Source organism: Cotesia typhae, unplaced genomic scaffold (genome assembly GCF_013202065.1).
Source record: "Cotesia typhae breed Kobodo isofemale line unplaced genomic scaffold, CoteBio_Ctyphae scaffold_152, whole genome shotgun sequence".
In the NCBI taxonomy this organism is placed as follows: Eukaryota; Metazoa; Arthropoda; class Insecta; order Hymenoptera; family Braconidae; genus Cotesia; species Cotesia typhae.
The window spans coordinates 8335196-8354001 of NW_027423776.1; the positions used below are offsets into that span (position 1 = coordinate 8335196).

At 27.5% G+C, this 18806-nt stretch overlaps 1 protein-coding gene across 1 annotated transcript in view; it reads right to left on the minus strand.

Moving 5' to 3' along the window:
- Positions 1–5173: 5173 nt before the first annotated feature.
- Positions 5174–18806, minus strand: part of Mnb (minibrain) — a 36155-nt gene continuing 22522 nt past the window's right edge. The window contains exons 4-9 of the mRNA XM_074255699.1: positions 11934–12102; positions 11676–11843; positions 11301–11587; positions 10794–10940; positions 9765–10197; positions 5174–6992 (exon numbers count right to left, since the gene is read on the minus strand). Coding sequence (XP_074111800.1) covers positions 6526–6992; positions 9765–10197; positions 10794–10940; positions 11301–11587; positions 11676–11843; positions 11934–12102 — 1671 coding nt within the window. The 3' untranslated portion in view covers positions 5174–6525. The remainder of the gene's footprint in view (positions 6993–9764; positions 10198–10793; positions 10941–11300; positions 11588–11675; positions 11844–11933; positions 12103–18806) is intronic.

An 18806-nucleotide genomic window follows, 5' to 3' on the forward strand; every position in this document is an offset into this window, starting at 1 on the left:
GCGAAAAGGAGACCACCCCCGGAAAAAAGTCTATTGAAGATTGTGTACACGAATCATACGCTCTCTGTAAATTACTTGATGTAAATTACTCTTAATACCGATAGTAGAGAAATCCCAAAATGACAATTTACGCACATAAGGTAATATTTAAATAAATTTAAAAAAAGCGGCAATTTTTTTTTATTCAAATTTTTATCTTTTTTATTATTTACTATATTGTTATCAATACTATGTTATCAATAAATAGCAAAAAATTCTATTATGGTTATAATGAAAATTTTTCGGTGAGCAAATATATACATGTATATATATAAAAATATATATTTATATTTTTATATATATACATATACATAAATTTATATTTATATAGTTATTATTAAATAAATAAATAATGAAATATATAAAATAAGGCATAGTTAATATTTTTATACAGATTTATAATAAAGAAAAGAAGAAAACAAAAAAATAAACTCATGCAACAAAGATAAAGATGCATTTGTTTATTATTAATCTTATGTAATATCGTTTCAAATTCTTAATTCCAGTATTGTATATAATAATCACAATAATAATTATAATGTCAATGTATACAGGTTATTAGATACAATTTTTATTTTTATATTATCTTCACACGTCGAAGGTTTCATTTTTAAAATGTTATTATTATTATTATTATTATTATTATTATTATTATTATTATTTTCAGTTTCATTTTTAATAACTTGTCTGGGTTTATTTTATTAATTCATTTTCAGCACATGTACTCATTACAGTTTTTATTTTAGCCCTGAAACAATTATCAATGATGTAACGATACTTCAACGAGAAAAATCGCTTATGCAGTATTTTTATTATTTTATTATTATTATTTTTATTTTTATTCTCAATATGAAATAATCGTATATTAATAATAGCGAATCAGGGCATATTCAGTCATATTATAGTAATAGTTTTTTTTGTGAACACAATTTTTTTACACATGACGTTAAGAAACTTATTTTAGCATTTTTATTAATTTATCTGGCCACGGCACGTTCTTGAGGTAATTACCAAACACCAAAAATTACTTTTATTTTTTTTTTTTATAACAGTCAAAATTGTTTAAGTATTTTTATCATTGATATTATTAAAAATTTGTATTCAATTAATATACTTCATAAAAAAAAAAAAAATAAATAACGCGCAAACTATTATCGATTCGAAGACAGTGAAAGATGCATATTTACAAAAGTGTAGTGTGATGTATTTTATATTCGTCGTTAAAAAACAAAAAAAAATTTTTTTTTCATTTGTTGCTTTATCTATAAAAAATGCTGGCAATTTTCGACTACTCAATAAATCAATATGAATACAATCTTTACTTAGGCTTAAGTATTAAATTATATTTACGGTCGCGACTGATTAAATAGCTTTTATTTTTTTTCGTTTTATTATCTTGAATTTATTCACGTTCAATTTTTAACACACTCGAGCTTCATTACATTTTTATTTAAAATTGACAAGCAATTAATGCATAAATTTCTTCTTTTTGTTTAATTTATTTAAACAGTATAAAATAAAAAAAATAAATTCACTCAAATAATTAAATATATGAAATAAAATTTTAATTCTATACCCAAATATCATATCACTGAAATTTTTGTACCGTAAGCTTAATAACAAAAAGTATTATTTATATTTTACAAAAATATTATTCTACATTTTTGGTCTTCTGGCCGACAATCTTGATCTCACTAACGGCACCCCAAAAAGAGGCTACATGCTCACCGTTTGTCGACAGCTGAAGGGATTTCTTCTCACCAACTAAACCAACTCCCTAACAACGCTGCTGTTAAAAATAATTTAGGACTTTTATATATTTAAAACACACCCGATCAACAAGAACTTGAGAGAAGAAAAAAAATTTTTTTTTTTATTTCTCATTAAACAAAAAAAATTATCAATAATTAATTTATAATAATTACTACAATATTTTATCCATGATTATTTAATATGGACAATTTTAAAATAAATTAAAAATTAAATAATAGATATAGTTCGTAACCACCTAGAAATATAAGTACGCAACGACGGTACTTTGGCTACATATTTTCGGTAGTTAAACTGTTAGTAACATTTATTATTAATTGAATTATATATATTTTTGCTGATAAAATTACGCGATTATTAGTCAATGATATTACTATTACATCTTTCAAGAGGACAAACTCACCATTCAAATATTGTGTAAAAATAATTATAGTTTACATTTTTGTCTCTTTTTTTCCAACAAGCATATACATTAGTCGCAAGAAAAATCACTTTTTTCTTCATAGTTTTTATGAATTTTGGGTATAGAATTCACGATATTATTTCAGTATTTTATTTCTATTAATTTATAGATATTATAGAAATGTGTACATGATTATAATTCATTAAAAGGATGGATAATTTTATATTTTTGATAATTATTGTTCTATGAAGCAAAATGAATTTAAAAAAATTAAGTTTCTATTTAATTAACTGAAGCTTCGAATGAACGTGAAGTAAATAAATGTATAATTATTTCTTAACGGATATTATCGACAATTACCAGAAAAAAACTTATTTTAAAAATTTTTTGTAGTTATTATTTTCATCGGTAGATCAAAATATCAGCGCTGGACGTATAGATTTGTATGAAAATATACAAATGATTTTTCGATAACATCTTCACTGTAACGATTTAGTATGTTAATTAAATCGTTAAATTATTTTTAACCAGAAATTGTTATTCATTTTTTTTTATCATAACGTGAAACTTTATTTATTGGTTGTTATTTAATCTTGTACATTTTTTATTTTATTATATTATTTGTTTTTAATTTTTAATTAGTAATTATTAAAAGTAATTATAATTTAAACAATTTATTTAGCATTGCCACCCTGCGAATAGCTTATCATTTTTGATAATAATAACCAAATAAAGTCATCGCATCCGTTAAGTCGGTTATACTGATTTGAGTAGCTTTTTTTTTTTTTTTTTAATTTGTTTAAAAATTGTTAGTTTTCACAATATCCTTTTTATTTTCGTTTAACGCACTTATCAATCAAACCGAGCGAAAATATTTAATTATTCACGCAAATACATACAATTACACTTATATATACATTCTTGTCGTACAAAAAAAATTATAAAAATCTTTTCATTTTAATTGAACAAAAAGTGTCATAATTTTCTAGTCATTTTCATTAAAATTTAATTGTACGCGTTATTATTTATTAATTCTTTTTTGTCAGTATCATTTTATAAAACTAAATATATAACTGTAAGAGAAAAAATTACCAAGAATATTTTATGCGTACAATACATTTTACTTTCGGTTTTTTTTAAAAATTTTTTTTTATTCTTTTTTTCATATATTAGTTATCGTCAACACAACTGCTAAAAATTTATTATTATTATTTAATAATGCTTATTAAACAATGATTTACTCATTCGCATCAGGTACTAAGCTAGAGACTTTATAGTGTATCGGACGTTGTATATATATATATATATATATATATATATATATATATATATATATATATATATATATATATATATATATATATATATATATATATATATATATAATACATACAATGAATATATATGTATAAATATACATATACATACGCACATATATATTTATTAGATGAATGGAAGTTTCATTTTGTTTACAAAATAATTAGAAAACAAATTATTTAACATTTAAATTTAAATATCTTTTAAACTAATGATTCAATTTTGTCAAAAAGTATTTTACAAATTAAATAAATTATTATCAATAGTAAATTTTATAAAATAAAAAAAAAAGTTAAACTTGTTTTTACAATTAAATATTTTATAGTCTGAGTATGGTAAAACATGCTTCAACATTTAATTTAAATAATAGTAATTTCACAATATTCCACAAAAATTAGTAATAAAGGAAGTGTAAATTAAAATGTGAGTGCACAAAAAAAAAGTCATTTAGAAAAAATATGTTTTAAATAACAAAAAAAAAAATATATAAAATTTTAATTGAAATCTTAATCATTAATTTTAAAGATAATTATTCGAATAAATTTATATTTAAATAAACTTGTATTCTAAGTTTTTGTTGTTCTCATTAGTAATAATAATAATGATAATAAATATTGAAGAAAATTCAATCGGATTTAATAATGAATGCAGGTAACAATGTAAGTCTTATGCATATACATTGTGTGAGTGAGTAAACTTAAATTAGCTTCAGTAATGGAAGCTCAATTTATCAGTAAGTGTAATAATTATAAACTCAACACACAGGCAACTAATATTTTATACTTCTCATTGCACATAATTATTACAATTATTATTATAACCAAAAAATAAAAGTCACGATACACTTATTATTTTATTTTAAATTCTCTTTTTTTTCATTACCACTACTACTCAAATCGCGGAAGTAATGATAAACGGAGCGATGACAAAATAATAAACTGCTAAAATCAATGATGATGCGTTAGAAAAAAATGAATTTTTTTTTTTTTTTAAATGTGATACACGTGTATTTGTTTATTTGTTAATTATAATGTATCTAGGTTTTCGCGTATGATTATATCAATCTTGTTCAATAGATTATATGTATACTTAAACTTTCTTATCAATGTATTATATTTATATTTATTTATTTAGTTTTTATGTATAAATATGTATTGTTTAAGCCACGCAAACCCAAGTTTGTTTCTTGTCTTCATTCAGTAACAAACGGATTTTCGCATTTGGCGTTGCTAAGGACATCGCCATTCCCTTTCGCCATTCGCCATTCATACGAGAGACTCAAAAAAAACATACATCCATACACAGACATCTTATCCTAATTTGTTTCTCTCGTTCTCACATAAAATTCCAATCACACTCATACTCTTACTCTTTACGTAATTCATATTATTTATTGATTATAATAAAACAATAATATTTAAGTTTACATTTATTTAATCATAATAATAAAATAATAATAATGATAATAATAATAATAATCTTTTTGCACAATTAAAAGTTAATCCCTAAAGCTGCACTCTTTTTTTTTCTTCTTGTTTTTTTTTATTTTTATTTTTATACTTAATTTAATAGTAATAATAAAAATTAAAATAATGACAATAATAGTATTAATAATAATAACAAAATAACAATAATGATCATTCACCTAGGTGTATTGTACAAATATTTATCATTTAATGTGACTGTTTTTCACCATTACATTAGTTAAACCATTACATTCGTGACATCGTGTATAAAACTCTATTAGAGTACATGATTACATTGTTATATTTTTATTTATTTATTAATTTATTTATACGCAGTAGTAATTATCACTTTTTTTGCTCTCTAGGCCACACATTTAGGGATGCCAAGTTTTTTAATAATTATTGATTATTTATTAATAGTTTTTTTTTTTTTTTTTTTTTTTTTTTTTTTTAAATAATGATGATTTCTTCTTATTACTTTTCATTTATTTACTTAATGAATACCGACTAATCAGCTTTGTGAAGGTTGATTATTATCGGGCAGGACCCGAGAGGCCAGTTGGGTTCATCCTCACATAGGCCGTGTCGTAACAGACGGTGCTTTGATAATTCTTTTCACTTATTTACCCCTGGGTTTATCGTTTACGCCCAACAATGGGCTGGTCATGTTGATAAAACAAAATAACGATAATAATTATAACAATATTAATAAATAAAGAAAATCGATATCAAAAAGACAAATTTATTTATTTTTAAATAACTTGCTGTTTTTTGTTTATTTAAAAAGTAATTAACATCATTTGCAGCCTCTGCTTCAGTCATCACAGGGTTTTTATTAAGCTTCAGAATTTTCATTTTCATTTATTATTTTTTAATTTTTAATTTTTATCTATATAAATATTCTCCAATTTTTTTTATATTAGCACATAGTGCAAAATTCACGCCGTCTATTGTATTGACAATTGGGATTTATTTATTTAAATCCCAGTGAAGAAATCCATTGACTAACTGACTGTCGTGTGTTACATTATTGTAATAATTTTATTATTATTATTATTATTATTATTATTATTATTATTATTATTATTATTATTATTACTATTACTATGATTATTATTATTAATTCATTATTATTATTTTTATAATCATTATAATTATTATTATTTTCATAATTACTATTATTCTTATTATTATCATGATTATCATTATCTTGATAATAATCATTGTGTTTTCTTTTCATTTCTTCTTCTTTTTTTTTTTTTTCATAATTTTTATTTTTTTCCTCCAGTTAATTTTTTAAAAATTTGTTTATTATATCATAGGTGTCGTCTTCTTTATCTAATATTATAAATTATCGTCATTATTATTAATAATAATTATTATTATTATTGTTCCTATAATTGATTTAATATATATACACATATATACATGTACATATATTTGCATGTATAGATATATGTATATATATGTATATTTTTTTGTAATTATTATTACGACGAAAATTAGTCATGTAAATTTAAAATAATAAATTCAATGTATGGCGACCGGACTTTGCTGGACACATACGCCAACCATGGGACTGTCTTCTCGTTCAGGATCACGTTGCTTTCCCGTCGTTACCGAGGCTGGTTGTCGTATAATACCGTGTGTATCGGTGCCAGTATAACCGTAATTATAAAAATTTTGTTGCGGTATCATTGGGGATGTCATTATGTTTGGTAGATGTGCCATACCAGGTAGTATAAGGCTATTATAAGTGCCAAGAGAGCTTTGTATTCGGGAATTGTTGTCCATTGATTGTATGGACGCTGGCCCGGACGCGGGTGCATCAATGGAGGCTGATGCTGACGATGGATAGCCAGTGGTCATTACACGACGGCTTGACGAGTGACGGGGTGAAGACTCGCACTCCATCGATTGATAGCCAACAGGCATACCTAGCACTTGCATCAAGCTGCTTGTGCTACCGCTTCCCTGTCCTGACATGGTAACCAGTCCTACAAAATTTCAGATTATATTTATTATTCATTTTTAATCATTGTAATATTTATACTTTTTTTTTTTTATTATTATTTTTTATTTTTATAACTATGGTTCTATACAATAGTCACCCACTAAAACCGCTAGTCATTTAATGGAAACATGGCAATTGAGGGGCAAAGGGCTACGATTAAATTGGATTACTAACTATCTACAGGGTTTGCAGGCATTCATTTTTATTATATAAATTTTTTTTTCAATATTTCTATGCATTTTTTTTTTTTTTTTTTTAAATTATTTCCCAACATATTTTATAATATTTCGATGTAATGCATATTTAATTTTTTATGATGCAATAATTTTAATAATTTTATTTCGGTAAAAAATCGTGCTGAACGTGCAACTGATATTTTTTTATTGGTAAAAAAAATAATTTTTAATAAATAATATTTTTAGCGTAAATATTTGAAAATAAAATGAGAATACTTTTAAATTTTATAAGAAATTTTGAAAAAAATGACAATTTTTATAAATATCAATGACATCTATTATTACACTATAAAAAATAAATTTTGAATTATTTTATTACAAGCTTTAAAAAATATTGTCATTCAAATAGACACGTTACTAAATTATAAGACTAATATGAAGTATATAAAAAATAAAATCAATATTTAAAATATGAATTTTTGAATAAATTAAAATAAAAACGTTCAGCGCGATGTGAACTTGTATGATTTTATAAGAATAATAATATTAAATAAATAAATAAAATTATGATTAACAAAATAAAAATAACAGCAATAATGCTGTTGATAGAGCGCATAATGCAGATAGCTAATTGCATGCGTTGATAGGAATAAAATAATTACTAAATAATATTATAAACGATGTAATGGTCTTACATTAAGTATTTGTAACTAAAAATTTATCAATTATCATTTATCAACATAATAATACTACAAAATAATTACGATTGATACTTAATTGGTGTGATAATTTTAAAAAGCCAAAAATTTTAATTAAAAATATTATTGTAAGGCCAACATCGTTGAGACGGCACATGAAAAATAAAAACATTCAAGTTATGGGCTATAAAAATGATCCATAACCGAAATGATTAATATTTAATAAATCTATCATAAATATAAATATATATTTAAATGATTACATTTATGATTGCAAGTAATTTTTATTATAATTATAAATTTTTATCATAAAGAGATGAGAATACAGGCAAGCAAGGCTTCGCTCATTACATCCGAGGCCGAGGGAGACAAATAGGGTACCAATAATATAAGAAAGTGGGAGGCTTTTGTTAATAATTAATTAATAGTTAATTTAATCGCTTATATAGCTTTTTTTTTAAATTCATTAGGATTTGTTTGTTAGACAGAACTTACTTATGTTAGTAAGTAAAATTAGGGTTGGGGGCCTAGGACAGGTCGTCGCCGCCCCGCGGATACGACAGTCATCGAGCCACGTACTGTCCCCCCATCATATCTACGGGCAACAACAAGTATTTGGTTTAGTTTGTGCAGAAACTAAGCGATAACGTACATTAAACAGCGTTAGCACTTTCATTTCTGATGAGTTCTGCACTATTTTTATTATTTTTATTATTACCATCATTATTATTTTATTTTTATTATTATTGCCATTTAAATAGCCAAAGACTTGGAAAAAAAAAAAAAAATAAATAAATAAATAAATAAATAAAATAAAAAAAAAAAAAATAAAAACAACTGAATAATTTATTAATTAAAATTAAAAAATTATTTTTATTAAACGTATACAATTATATTTAATTCTTAATTATTTTATAAAAATATTTCATTATTTAAACAATGATAAATAAAATATTATTCCGGCTGCATTGTTAAAATAATTGCTCAACCTTCTAATAATTATTATAATAATAAAAAGGACCGTAAATATAAATTGTTGTTGTAGTAGTAGTTGTTGTTGTTGTTGTCGTCGTTGTTGTTTATTAAGAAGAAAATTTTCTTAAACCGACTAAACAAAGCACTAAAAGTTGTTTCTTACTTTCTGCACAAATCAAAACTCCTATAATTCTGAAAACTCTGAACACGCAGTAAGCAGCTAGTTGGTCATCGATCGTCTCTCGAGGCTGATCCTAAAATTAATAGGAGCCTTTGTCAGAATAATTTTATTTAATAATAAACCGTTTAATATTTATCGAATTCATCTATAATCTTGTTAGGAGATCATCATCATCATCATCATCATCACCATCTTTATCTTCTACACTAAAGACTAGATAATTAAAGTGTTATTCATGAATTCACGTTAATTGTAAACATTAATTGTTAATATACACTATTACAATTTATAAATCAATAACAAAGCACTGTGTATCATTTATATATATATATATATATATATAAAAAAAAAATACTCAATTTTAATATTATTAATTAATAGTAATAATAACAATAATAATTAGTAGGATTGTCTTGGCGATGAATTAATTATCAAGGAATTGATAAAAACAAATTCGTAAGGCTAATTTGATGGTCGAGCTTTTATATATATAAGCAGCCTAAAATCCCCCTTAAATCTATCATGATATTTTAGTAATAATAAATATTAATAATAATAGAAATAAAAAAAAATAATAATTATCAAATTTTTATAATTTATAAATTGAATATTTAAAATGGCAATCTTTGGCTGTGAATAGTGTACGCAACGCTTTAGCCATCATTTAATATAAATATTAATTTATTTTTATAATTTTTTAAAATAATTAATTAAGAAATACTCACCACTGTCTTGGCTCATGGACACAACTGCTGGACTAGTATTAGCACTATTGGCAGCAGCAATATTGGTGTTGGTCCCCTCGTCAGCTGTACGCTTGAAAAAGTTGTGCTGCAACGCGTAATAAGGCGTGACACGTGTTTTAGGATCAAAGTCGAGCATTCGTAAAATGAGATCCTTAAATTTGAGGTAGTCGGAGATTGAATGACCAGGTTCACCTAATCTTCTACCACCGGGACCACCGTTTTCAACACCAAGTATTTCGTGTAATCGTCTTGTACCCGGAAGTTTGTACTTTTTACCGTCTTTCGACTTTTTCAACACGTAAGAACCATCCGTAGGGACTTTGTCAAAGTACTTCCGCGCTTTGTGCGCTTGGTCCAGTATATGCTTTGGTGGCATACCTAACACCTCCACTATTTTGTTCATTTGATCAACCTGTAATAAATATATAGTATTTTTTAGATAATTATTCAAATTTTAATAAATAAATTTTTTGTTAGTGTTTATTTTTAGAGCAAACTCTCTTAAATACTCCATTAAATAATTTGAAATTATTTTTTCAATTAATAGTTTTTTTTTTTTTTTTTTTTCAACAAAAAAAAAAAGACCTTAAACTAGTTTACGAGACAATTAAAACTTAAATTTAAATGACCATTTTTTTATCTGTCAGAGTTTCTATAAAAAAAAATAATAATAATAATAATAATCATAATGATAATAATCAAGGACTTCCGAATAACTAGATATAACTTTATTTCTTGTTTCTTGTGATAGATAACTGTAATAATAATAATGAGAATATGTCTTTAAAATAATAAGACAGTTGACTTAAAATTTCGAATAAAGATTGTCATGAATAAAATGAATCTTAAGTTGAGACGTTATGGAGCATAAAATTTTCGAGTTAACCTGTACAACTGCTGTTCGCCAAGTTGAGTAATCAAATGACGTTTCTTAAGAACAAGGATCTAGTGACTCGAGAAGTTTGTGGAAATATTATTATGTAGTTGATGATTGTACAAAGTTATTACCTCGTTGGCGCCACTGAACAAAGGTTCGCCTGTATGCATTTCTACTAGAATACAACCAAGACTCCACATATCTATCGCGAGGTCATATGGAATTCCAAGTAAAACTTCTGGCGACCGATAAAACCTCGATTGAATATATTGGTATATCTGTAAATGGATAAAACAATTAATACATCAATTAATTCACTTGTTTTTTTTTCAATCATTGTCAATCAGATGATTGGAATTTTTCAATTAAGTTGTAATAACTGTCATTAATTGAATAAAAAAAAAATAATAATAATAGTAATTATTATTTTTTAGATTTTTCAGTTAATTGGCTATCTAGTCTAATACAACAATTTTTTTTTCTCGAATTTTTCGGAATATTGTTAGCCTGTATTTCCCTCCAGGTATAAACAATTTAGATCTAAATTTGTCATTAAAGATAAATTTGACTGAAAAAATAACTATAGTCTTTAGGAAAAATAAATATTAAAAGTATTAATTGTTATTATTATAAATTACCCGCTGTCCAAGCTGACACGAACTACCAAAGTCGACAATCTTTATCGCACTACGCTTAGGATTGCACAAAAGAATATTTTCGGGTTTCAGATCACAGTGAATGATATTCAATTCCGGTGTGGACAGGAACAAGAGGGCAGTACACAGTTGCTGAGCAAACTTCCTCGTTAAATTTAAGGATACTCCGCGGAAATTCGTATTTCTAAGTAGGTCATAAAGATTATAAGATAATAGCTCGAATACCAGACACAAATGATTTCGCCACATAAAGTGTCTCTTCAGTTTAACTAAGAAGAGAAAAAAAAACAAAATTATTGTTACATAATACGTAATCAAATTCAATTATTTATTAATTTAACATCAATAAATTCTTACCTATATAATACTTGTTATCGGTATCCGCTCTATTCATCATTTCTAATAACCTAACTTCGATTTGCGCTTGATTTAAAAATGGTTTTTTATTCTTAATTATTTTTATCGCCACTTGGGTTTGTTCCTCGTGGTCAAATGCTTTCACTACTTGGCCAAAGCTACCTTTACCTGAAATAATAAAATTCATAAAATTAGTCAAGTAATATCATTAAAATAAATGGTTTATAATTATTAAAACATAAAAAAAAAAATTTTTACCTATTAACGAATCAATTTCATATCGATCTAAGAATTTTTCACCATTCTTAATAATATAATCATGATTATCATCATCCCAACCGTCGTTGTACAGCTTTCTTTCCTTTTTATGAGAGCCATCTTCACCTTGCATTTGCTGCGCTCTTCTCTTTTTCTTCGCATAATAAACCTGAAAAAATAACAAACAAATGATTAGAAAAAATCAATAAAAATTAAAATTAAAAATTTTTAATATTATTTCATATAAAAAAATTTTTTTTCACTTTAAAGTAAATTTATTTAGAATTCAGTATCGCAAAATTGCAATAATAATATTATCAATTGATATTGCGTGAATTTATTAATAAAAAGCTTGTAAAAGATAAATACTTAAAAATACTCAAGTCAACATAGCTTCTAAGTGTTCCCAAGTGTTTTTATTCTTATCCCAACATAATCCTAGACTCTTACCCTTTTTGTTTCATTCCTTCTATTACCTCACAAAAAAAGAATGAAAGAAAAAAAAAAGAAAATAAAGAAAGAAAAATAAAATAACCAAAAGGGAGTATGTAAAAAATAAAACAACACTGCAAGAGCTAGCGGGTAGAGTTAAGTACCATTACAACCCACAATTAGAAGTGATCATTATTACAAAACCCCAAGCTCGGTAGTACATAAGGTGAATCGCAGTTAGATCCCTTTTAACTTCAAAATTACCCGCGCTTTTCTTCATCTATGTACATAAGTACCATGTGATTCGATAAATATAACGATGTAAGTCATCATCTTGTCCATTATATTATGAGCCCGTACATCTTCATAATTCTCATTTTCTTTCTCCTCCAACTCTTCATGTTTATAGACTCCTGTCCTGTGGCACTTTATTCCAGTACATATTCAAATGTTTTTCATCCCCATTATCATAACAACTATTGTATTATATTATTACATTGCAAGTGAAGCCAGCGCAACAGAATTAACCAATGAACCATCCGCCAACAAGCATACAAGCTAGCAAGAGACAAACGGTGAATTATAAAGCGCAGAATCCAATACGCCGGCACCGCGCGCAATCGATATCAATGCGACCACGTGAAAATCATGCTGGTTTAATAGAAAAATATTATTTCCACCTAAACTAAATTAATAATCTAAGAAAAGCTGAGACGAAAAATCTTAATTTTAATGAAATTTAAGAAATCGATACCTCTGCTTGTAATGAATCTCTGTAAAAAAAAAAAGGTTAATAACAACAATAACTTATTAATTTGCGGCGTTATTAAAGCGGAGGAAAATCTTGGATGAGTTTCAGAGACTAGACCCAGGAAAGCATGAAAAGCCTCTGCCCCTGCCTCTCAGTTTCAGTCTCGTCGCGTCTCGAATGAGGTATTACCCACCGGTAGTCCATCGGTCAATGACCTCATCGTTTTAACTACCATCTAGACTAATCAACATATCAACAACTAAACATTTATAAATAATTATTTTTATATTTGTCCCTCTTTCTCTATTATTATATCAATTGGACTTTTACTATACTAAATACTTCTACCAGATATAAATAGCCGTACAAAATAATCTATGCAAATAACGCCGAAAATAATAATTCAAATTTTAGCAGTGATGATATCAACCCCAAGTGGAAGTTTATCATTTTATTATCTTATTTATATTTAATTCGACGGCATTTAAACTGACATTATGACTTTAAGGACTTAACGATTGGTACAGAGAGGACATAGAACATATGTGTCTAGATATAGTACTAGTATATGAATGGCGTTTGATTGTGATATTGGTATGGCATCGAAAATCACGAACTCGGCGTTAGGCGCGACCTACCCCAAACCCGGTGCGCTTTACGTGACCTCTTTGGCCTGGTTCAACAACGTCGATGCACGCTCGATTCAGGTCGTCATTGTCGTTGTTAAATATATATATATATATATATATATATATATATATATATATATATATATATATATATATATATATGTTGATATACAACGACATGTAGTATCTAAGAGTAATATATAACATATAGAATATAATAGGAGATCTATGCTAATGAGAATTAGCGTTCAGTGGATGTATTGAGATTCGAATTGAAAGGAGTGCGTTTGACTGGACGTCACCAGCCAGCATTATGGGTTAAATAATCTTTTCCTTTAAGGTTGACTTTGATTGATAAGCGAGAAGGATTTTCGGTAGATTAAAGGACCTTCGTATAGTAAGAACAACTGGAGGAACAGAATAGAACAAGGACCGAAGAGCAAAGAGCAAGGGAGTAGAGGCTAGACATCTTTTACCTCCTCGGAGATTTTCTGTTTAGATTGGGAGTACAAGGTGGCACCATCTCGTTTTCTTTCTCAGACTCACTTCTAGCGGACTGGCTCTATCCACTAAAATTTAGATTGTCTTTACTTAGGTTTAGGTCTTTTGGTTATTGTCTCTGTCTAACTTGTGTCTCTTTTTTTTTTTTTTTAAATTTGCCTCTTTCTCTCTCTTGCTCCTGTAGAGGTGATGGTTCTTGGCGACGTCACGCGCCGACTCCCTATCCCCCTTATCACTGAGGAAAGGGTAACTACCGTCGTCTCTTTGCTCTTCGCGTCTCGTCTGGTCTGGTCGTGGCTCCTCTACTCTACTGTACTCTCTATACTACTCTGGTTCTGGCTCTGGCTCTGACTCTGCTTATACTTCTCTGCATTACTCTGCCCTCTTCTTATCACTGTTTCTTTTTCTCAGTCACACCCACGAGTCGGCTTCTTATGCATACTCTCTTCAACACGTTGCTGCCTCCGGTCGTCTGCACAACGGCACACCAACCATTGGCTAGACCATAGTATAGTCCTCGTCTCACTCCCGCGTTTCTGTTGCTATGTGCGAGTGCATGAGACCGGCCCCATATGCTGCATTCGTTGTTATACCAAGCTCAAGCGACACTAGACCACTCACTCTTTACAGCTATTTATAAATATATCAATAGATAATACATATTTATACATCTTCTTCTATCAATTTATACTTTTTGTTACTCCCTTTTTTTTCTCCTAATCTATTTATAAAAAAATTATTACCCGCCCAATCCAGATCAAAATTTTATTTCAATTATGTTTGTAAATTATTAGTATTAGCACTTAATTCAAAAAATTTTTTTCAAAGTACAATTTTAAATTATAACTTATAACTTTATTTAGTTTTATATTACTCTGTTAATTTTTTACCATTGTTATTTTAATTAAATTTTAACAATATTTACTCAGTCGCCAGTTGAGTGGTTGAAAAAACAAATAAAAAAAAATAAAAATGAAAGGTGCGTTAAATTATGAAAAGCAACATTAAACAAAATGAAAAAATAATTTTGAATCATAAAAAAAAACAATAAAATGGTAATGTGCGTGATTAAGTTGACAGAGTGGATGAAAAGGTAAAAAATAAAGTTAATAGGGGGTTAAAAATAATTAAAAGGGCATTTTTTCTCTGGATAGAGTCAGTAATGCGGGATGGCTATCAGTCCAAAGTATCTGAGATATTTTAATAATGTTAACTGTCAGGCTGGATGACGAAATGCCACGTCATCAGACGAGGTCGCTCCATGAATCTCAGTAATTAAGAAGTGTTTATATATATATATATATATATATATATATATATATATATATATATATATATATAGTAATAGCAATAGTAATAGTAATAGTAATAGTAGTACTGTACAGTAGCATAGCAATGTAAAGGTATAGTGATATTAAGTAGAGTGCATTGCATAGGATGACATAGTAAAGATACATACTTAGGACTAAACTATATAGAGAGTTAAGTTGCAAATTGGTGGGAGGACCATACACGCGGATAAAGACAAGAATGTGAGAGGGGTGAAAAGAGACCGAACAAGATAAATGATCAAAGAGTCATGAATGAAGTCATATGAAACTAAACTTAAGAGCACCGTTTTACGACCTTCCAGATTTTAATGATCCACCGCTTTTTTATTTTATTTTTTATTGTCAATTTTAATCGGTGGAGATTTTAGAATAACTATTTTTTATTCAAGTAATTATTACGAGTAACTTGCAGTCACTACACAGAAAAAAAAATTTACTTAAATTAAGTAAGTAATTTTGAAGAATTTCATCTTCTTTATTTGAGTAGAAAAATTCTTAAATTAAGAAATTTTTTTTGGTTTAATAATTTTTCTCTTGATTCAAGTTAATTTTTTTTTCAGTGTATGGGGTTACCAAAAATTACGAATTATAATTAAAAAAATATATCCGTCAAAAAAATTTTCTCTCTTCTTTAAATAATATAGAATAGATAATTTTCCACAATAATAATAGTAGTTTTTAAATTTTATTTTTACCGGTAGGGGCTATGTAGACTCTTCCCATCGTAAAGGGCATACCATACCAAGTTAAGAAAAACTGGCAACGCTCTTCTACTACCACACGTTTAGTTTCGTAAACATTTATTATTACTATTACTAGCAGCATCATACCATCTCCTATCAACTACCAAGAGAACGGAATCTGATGAGAGACAGAGCATAGAATACATACAACGAATTGGTAATGTAAGAGAGTCTAGAGTCTAGACGAAAAAAAAATAAAGAGAGATGGTAAGATGATGATAAAAATAAAAAGAAATGAAAGCTCTAGAGTGACCAATCGATCCCTCCTTATATAATTCTTAAAGGCGGGGGCTGCTGAGATCGAAGAGGCGGCTGATGCTTTACGTTACTTGAAAAGGAGACTGATTTTTAAACGGACAATTCAATTTTTGATTTTAAATTAAAAAAGCATTGTTTTTTTTTTAATTTTTATGGTATTTTTTTTTTTAATTAAATTTGATTCAAATTAATTTTTTTTTCTGTGTAGATTGTAGCAATAATAATTCAGTAATGGTAAAGTAAACGATAAAAATAAAGAAAAAAATTATCAAACATTACTAACATCGAAAAATAAATTTTATCGTTTACTTATGAATTTATTGTTTCCTTAGGTGACTAATTAAAAGTAAATTTTTCGTAATTTATCCAACCAAAGTAAACTAATGTAAGAACTAAATGTTTCTTTTGGTTATTCCACACTTAACTCAATTTCACACATATCTTTCTTTCAGAAATTAGTTCGCATCTAAGTGCTATTTCTTATTCCTTGTCTGGTCCAATATATCCATCGCCAGTGTCTTAACTTTTGATCGATCTGTTTCAAACTTAAAAATACCATAGACAAGATTTCTGACGTATCATTAGATATTTAACTTTAGATATTTGAGTTTCATTGATTCTGGCGTTTGACTCATAGTTTTTTTTTTTTTATGAATCTGAGATCATTACCATTAAAAGTAGACCGAGCTACCATGTGAATTGAAAAATTTCAACGATAAATTATTTGGACAGTACAAAAATAAATTTTACTGGATAATTTAAGTCTGATGACGATGTGACTACGTTTATTGTATATATATACCGCATCAGATGGTATTGTGTGAAGATTAAAGTAATAATTGAAATAAAGAAGAAGACGATACCAATAAGTTGATACGTCCCTGAATTTTTGGCCTTCTGAGTCATCAGCAGACTAACAAGTAACGGTCAACGGAAAGTTTTCAAGACTGCCTTTTATAAATATATATATGTTATATTATGTGTGGATGTATATACATATATTTATATGTAAAGGGTATGACTGAGGAACCACGCAGGTTTTAGTAACTTAAGAGTCTTGTGGTTTAGGATTAATCCCTTACTTTTGTAAGCCGAAAATTATGGAGCATGGGTGTTGTACGTGTAACAATACAAGAGTTTAGCGTAATTACTTACTCCAGGACAGGGCTGGACAAAAACCCGGATAAACTGTTGGTTACTAGATGAAAAAAAAATCTTTAATAATAGTAATGAAAATATTAAAAAAGTATAATTAAATTAATAGCCGAGTTAGTATTATACGTATGAGAAAAAGAGATAAATTGGGAGCCCAATCACGGTTCGTTATTTCCATTATTCTCGTCAGGACAGAATAGGAGGCCTAATATAAATTAGTGTAGACTTTTAGAGCGGTCCTTCTTCGTCTTGTCCATATTATTGTTATTTTTTTCCTTTTCTGTCCCTCCATCTCGTGCCACGAATATTGGACGACAGTGGGAGTTTGGTAACCACACGCTGATTAAACCTAAACCCTGGCCTTGTCGGTGTACTCTAGACTAGTTTAGTTTCTTAATCTATATATAACAGAGTTTAGTTTGGGGTGGGATGGGCTCTTGATCCTGTGGACTTGTCAAATCGACAGTCAGCTCGAGTTGGTATTCGGTGTAAAGTAAAGCAAAAAAAAATAAAAAAAGGAAAAAAAAAACTAGGAAATAGGAACAAAAAAAAAAAAATATTGAAAGCGTGGCAGAATCAAATTCTACGGAGCCAATAAAATCAGTTCTGAGGTTACAGTTGAAGAAAACAATGGACACTCAGAGAAACGTTTAGCATATATACGAGAGAAAACTGTCTCGTCTTCTATCTTCTGTATTCTGTCTTTTGTTATTTTCCATTCTCTATATTTTGCGACTAGACTGTGACGACTGTTGTTGCTGTGCATATATATATGTGAAGAGAAACAGCCTTCACGAGGAGACTTGGCGAAATCGCAATGCCACTTGGAAACTATTGATACTTTCTCTCACTCTTTATAGTCACTTTAGTTTATAATCTTCTTCGTCTTCTTTAACTTCCCAAAATTTAGTTGTTCATCTTATTTTGCTTATACTGTACTCCCTATTTTCTTCTTATCTTGTTCGTTCATTCATTCCTTATATTCGTTGTCTTCTAGCAGTGTGTTTCCTCGTCTTATTCTTTATCAATACTTGCTGCTCTACTATCCCCAGCTAGTTCGCTTCCGTCTATGC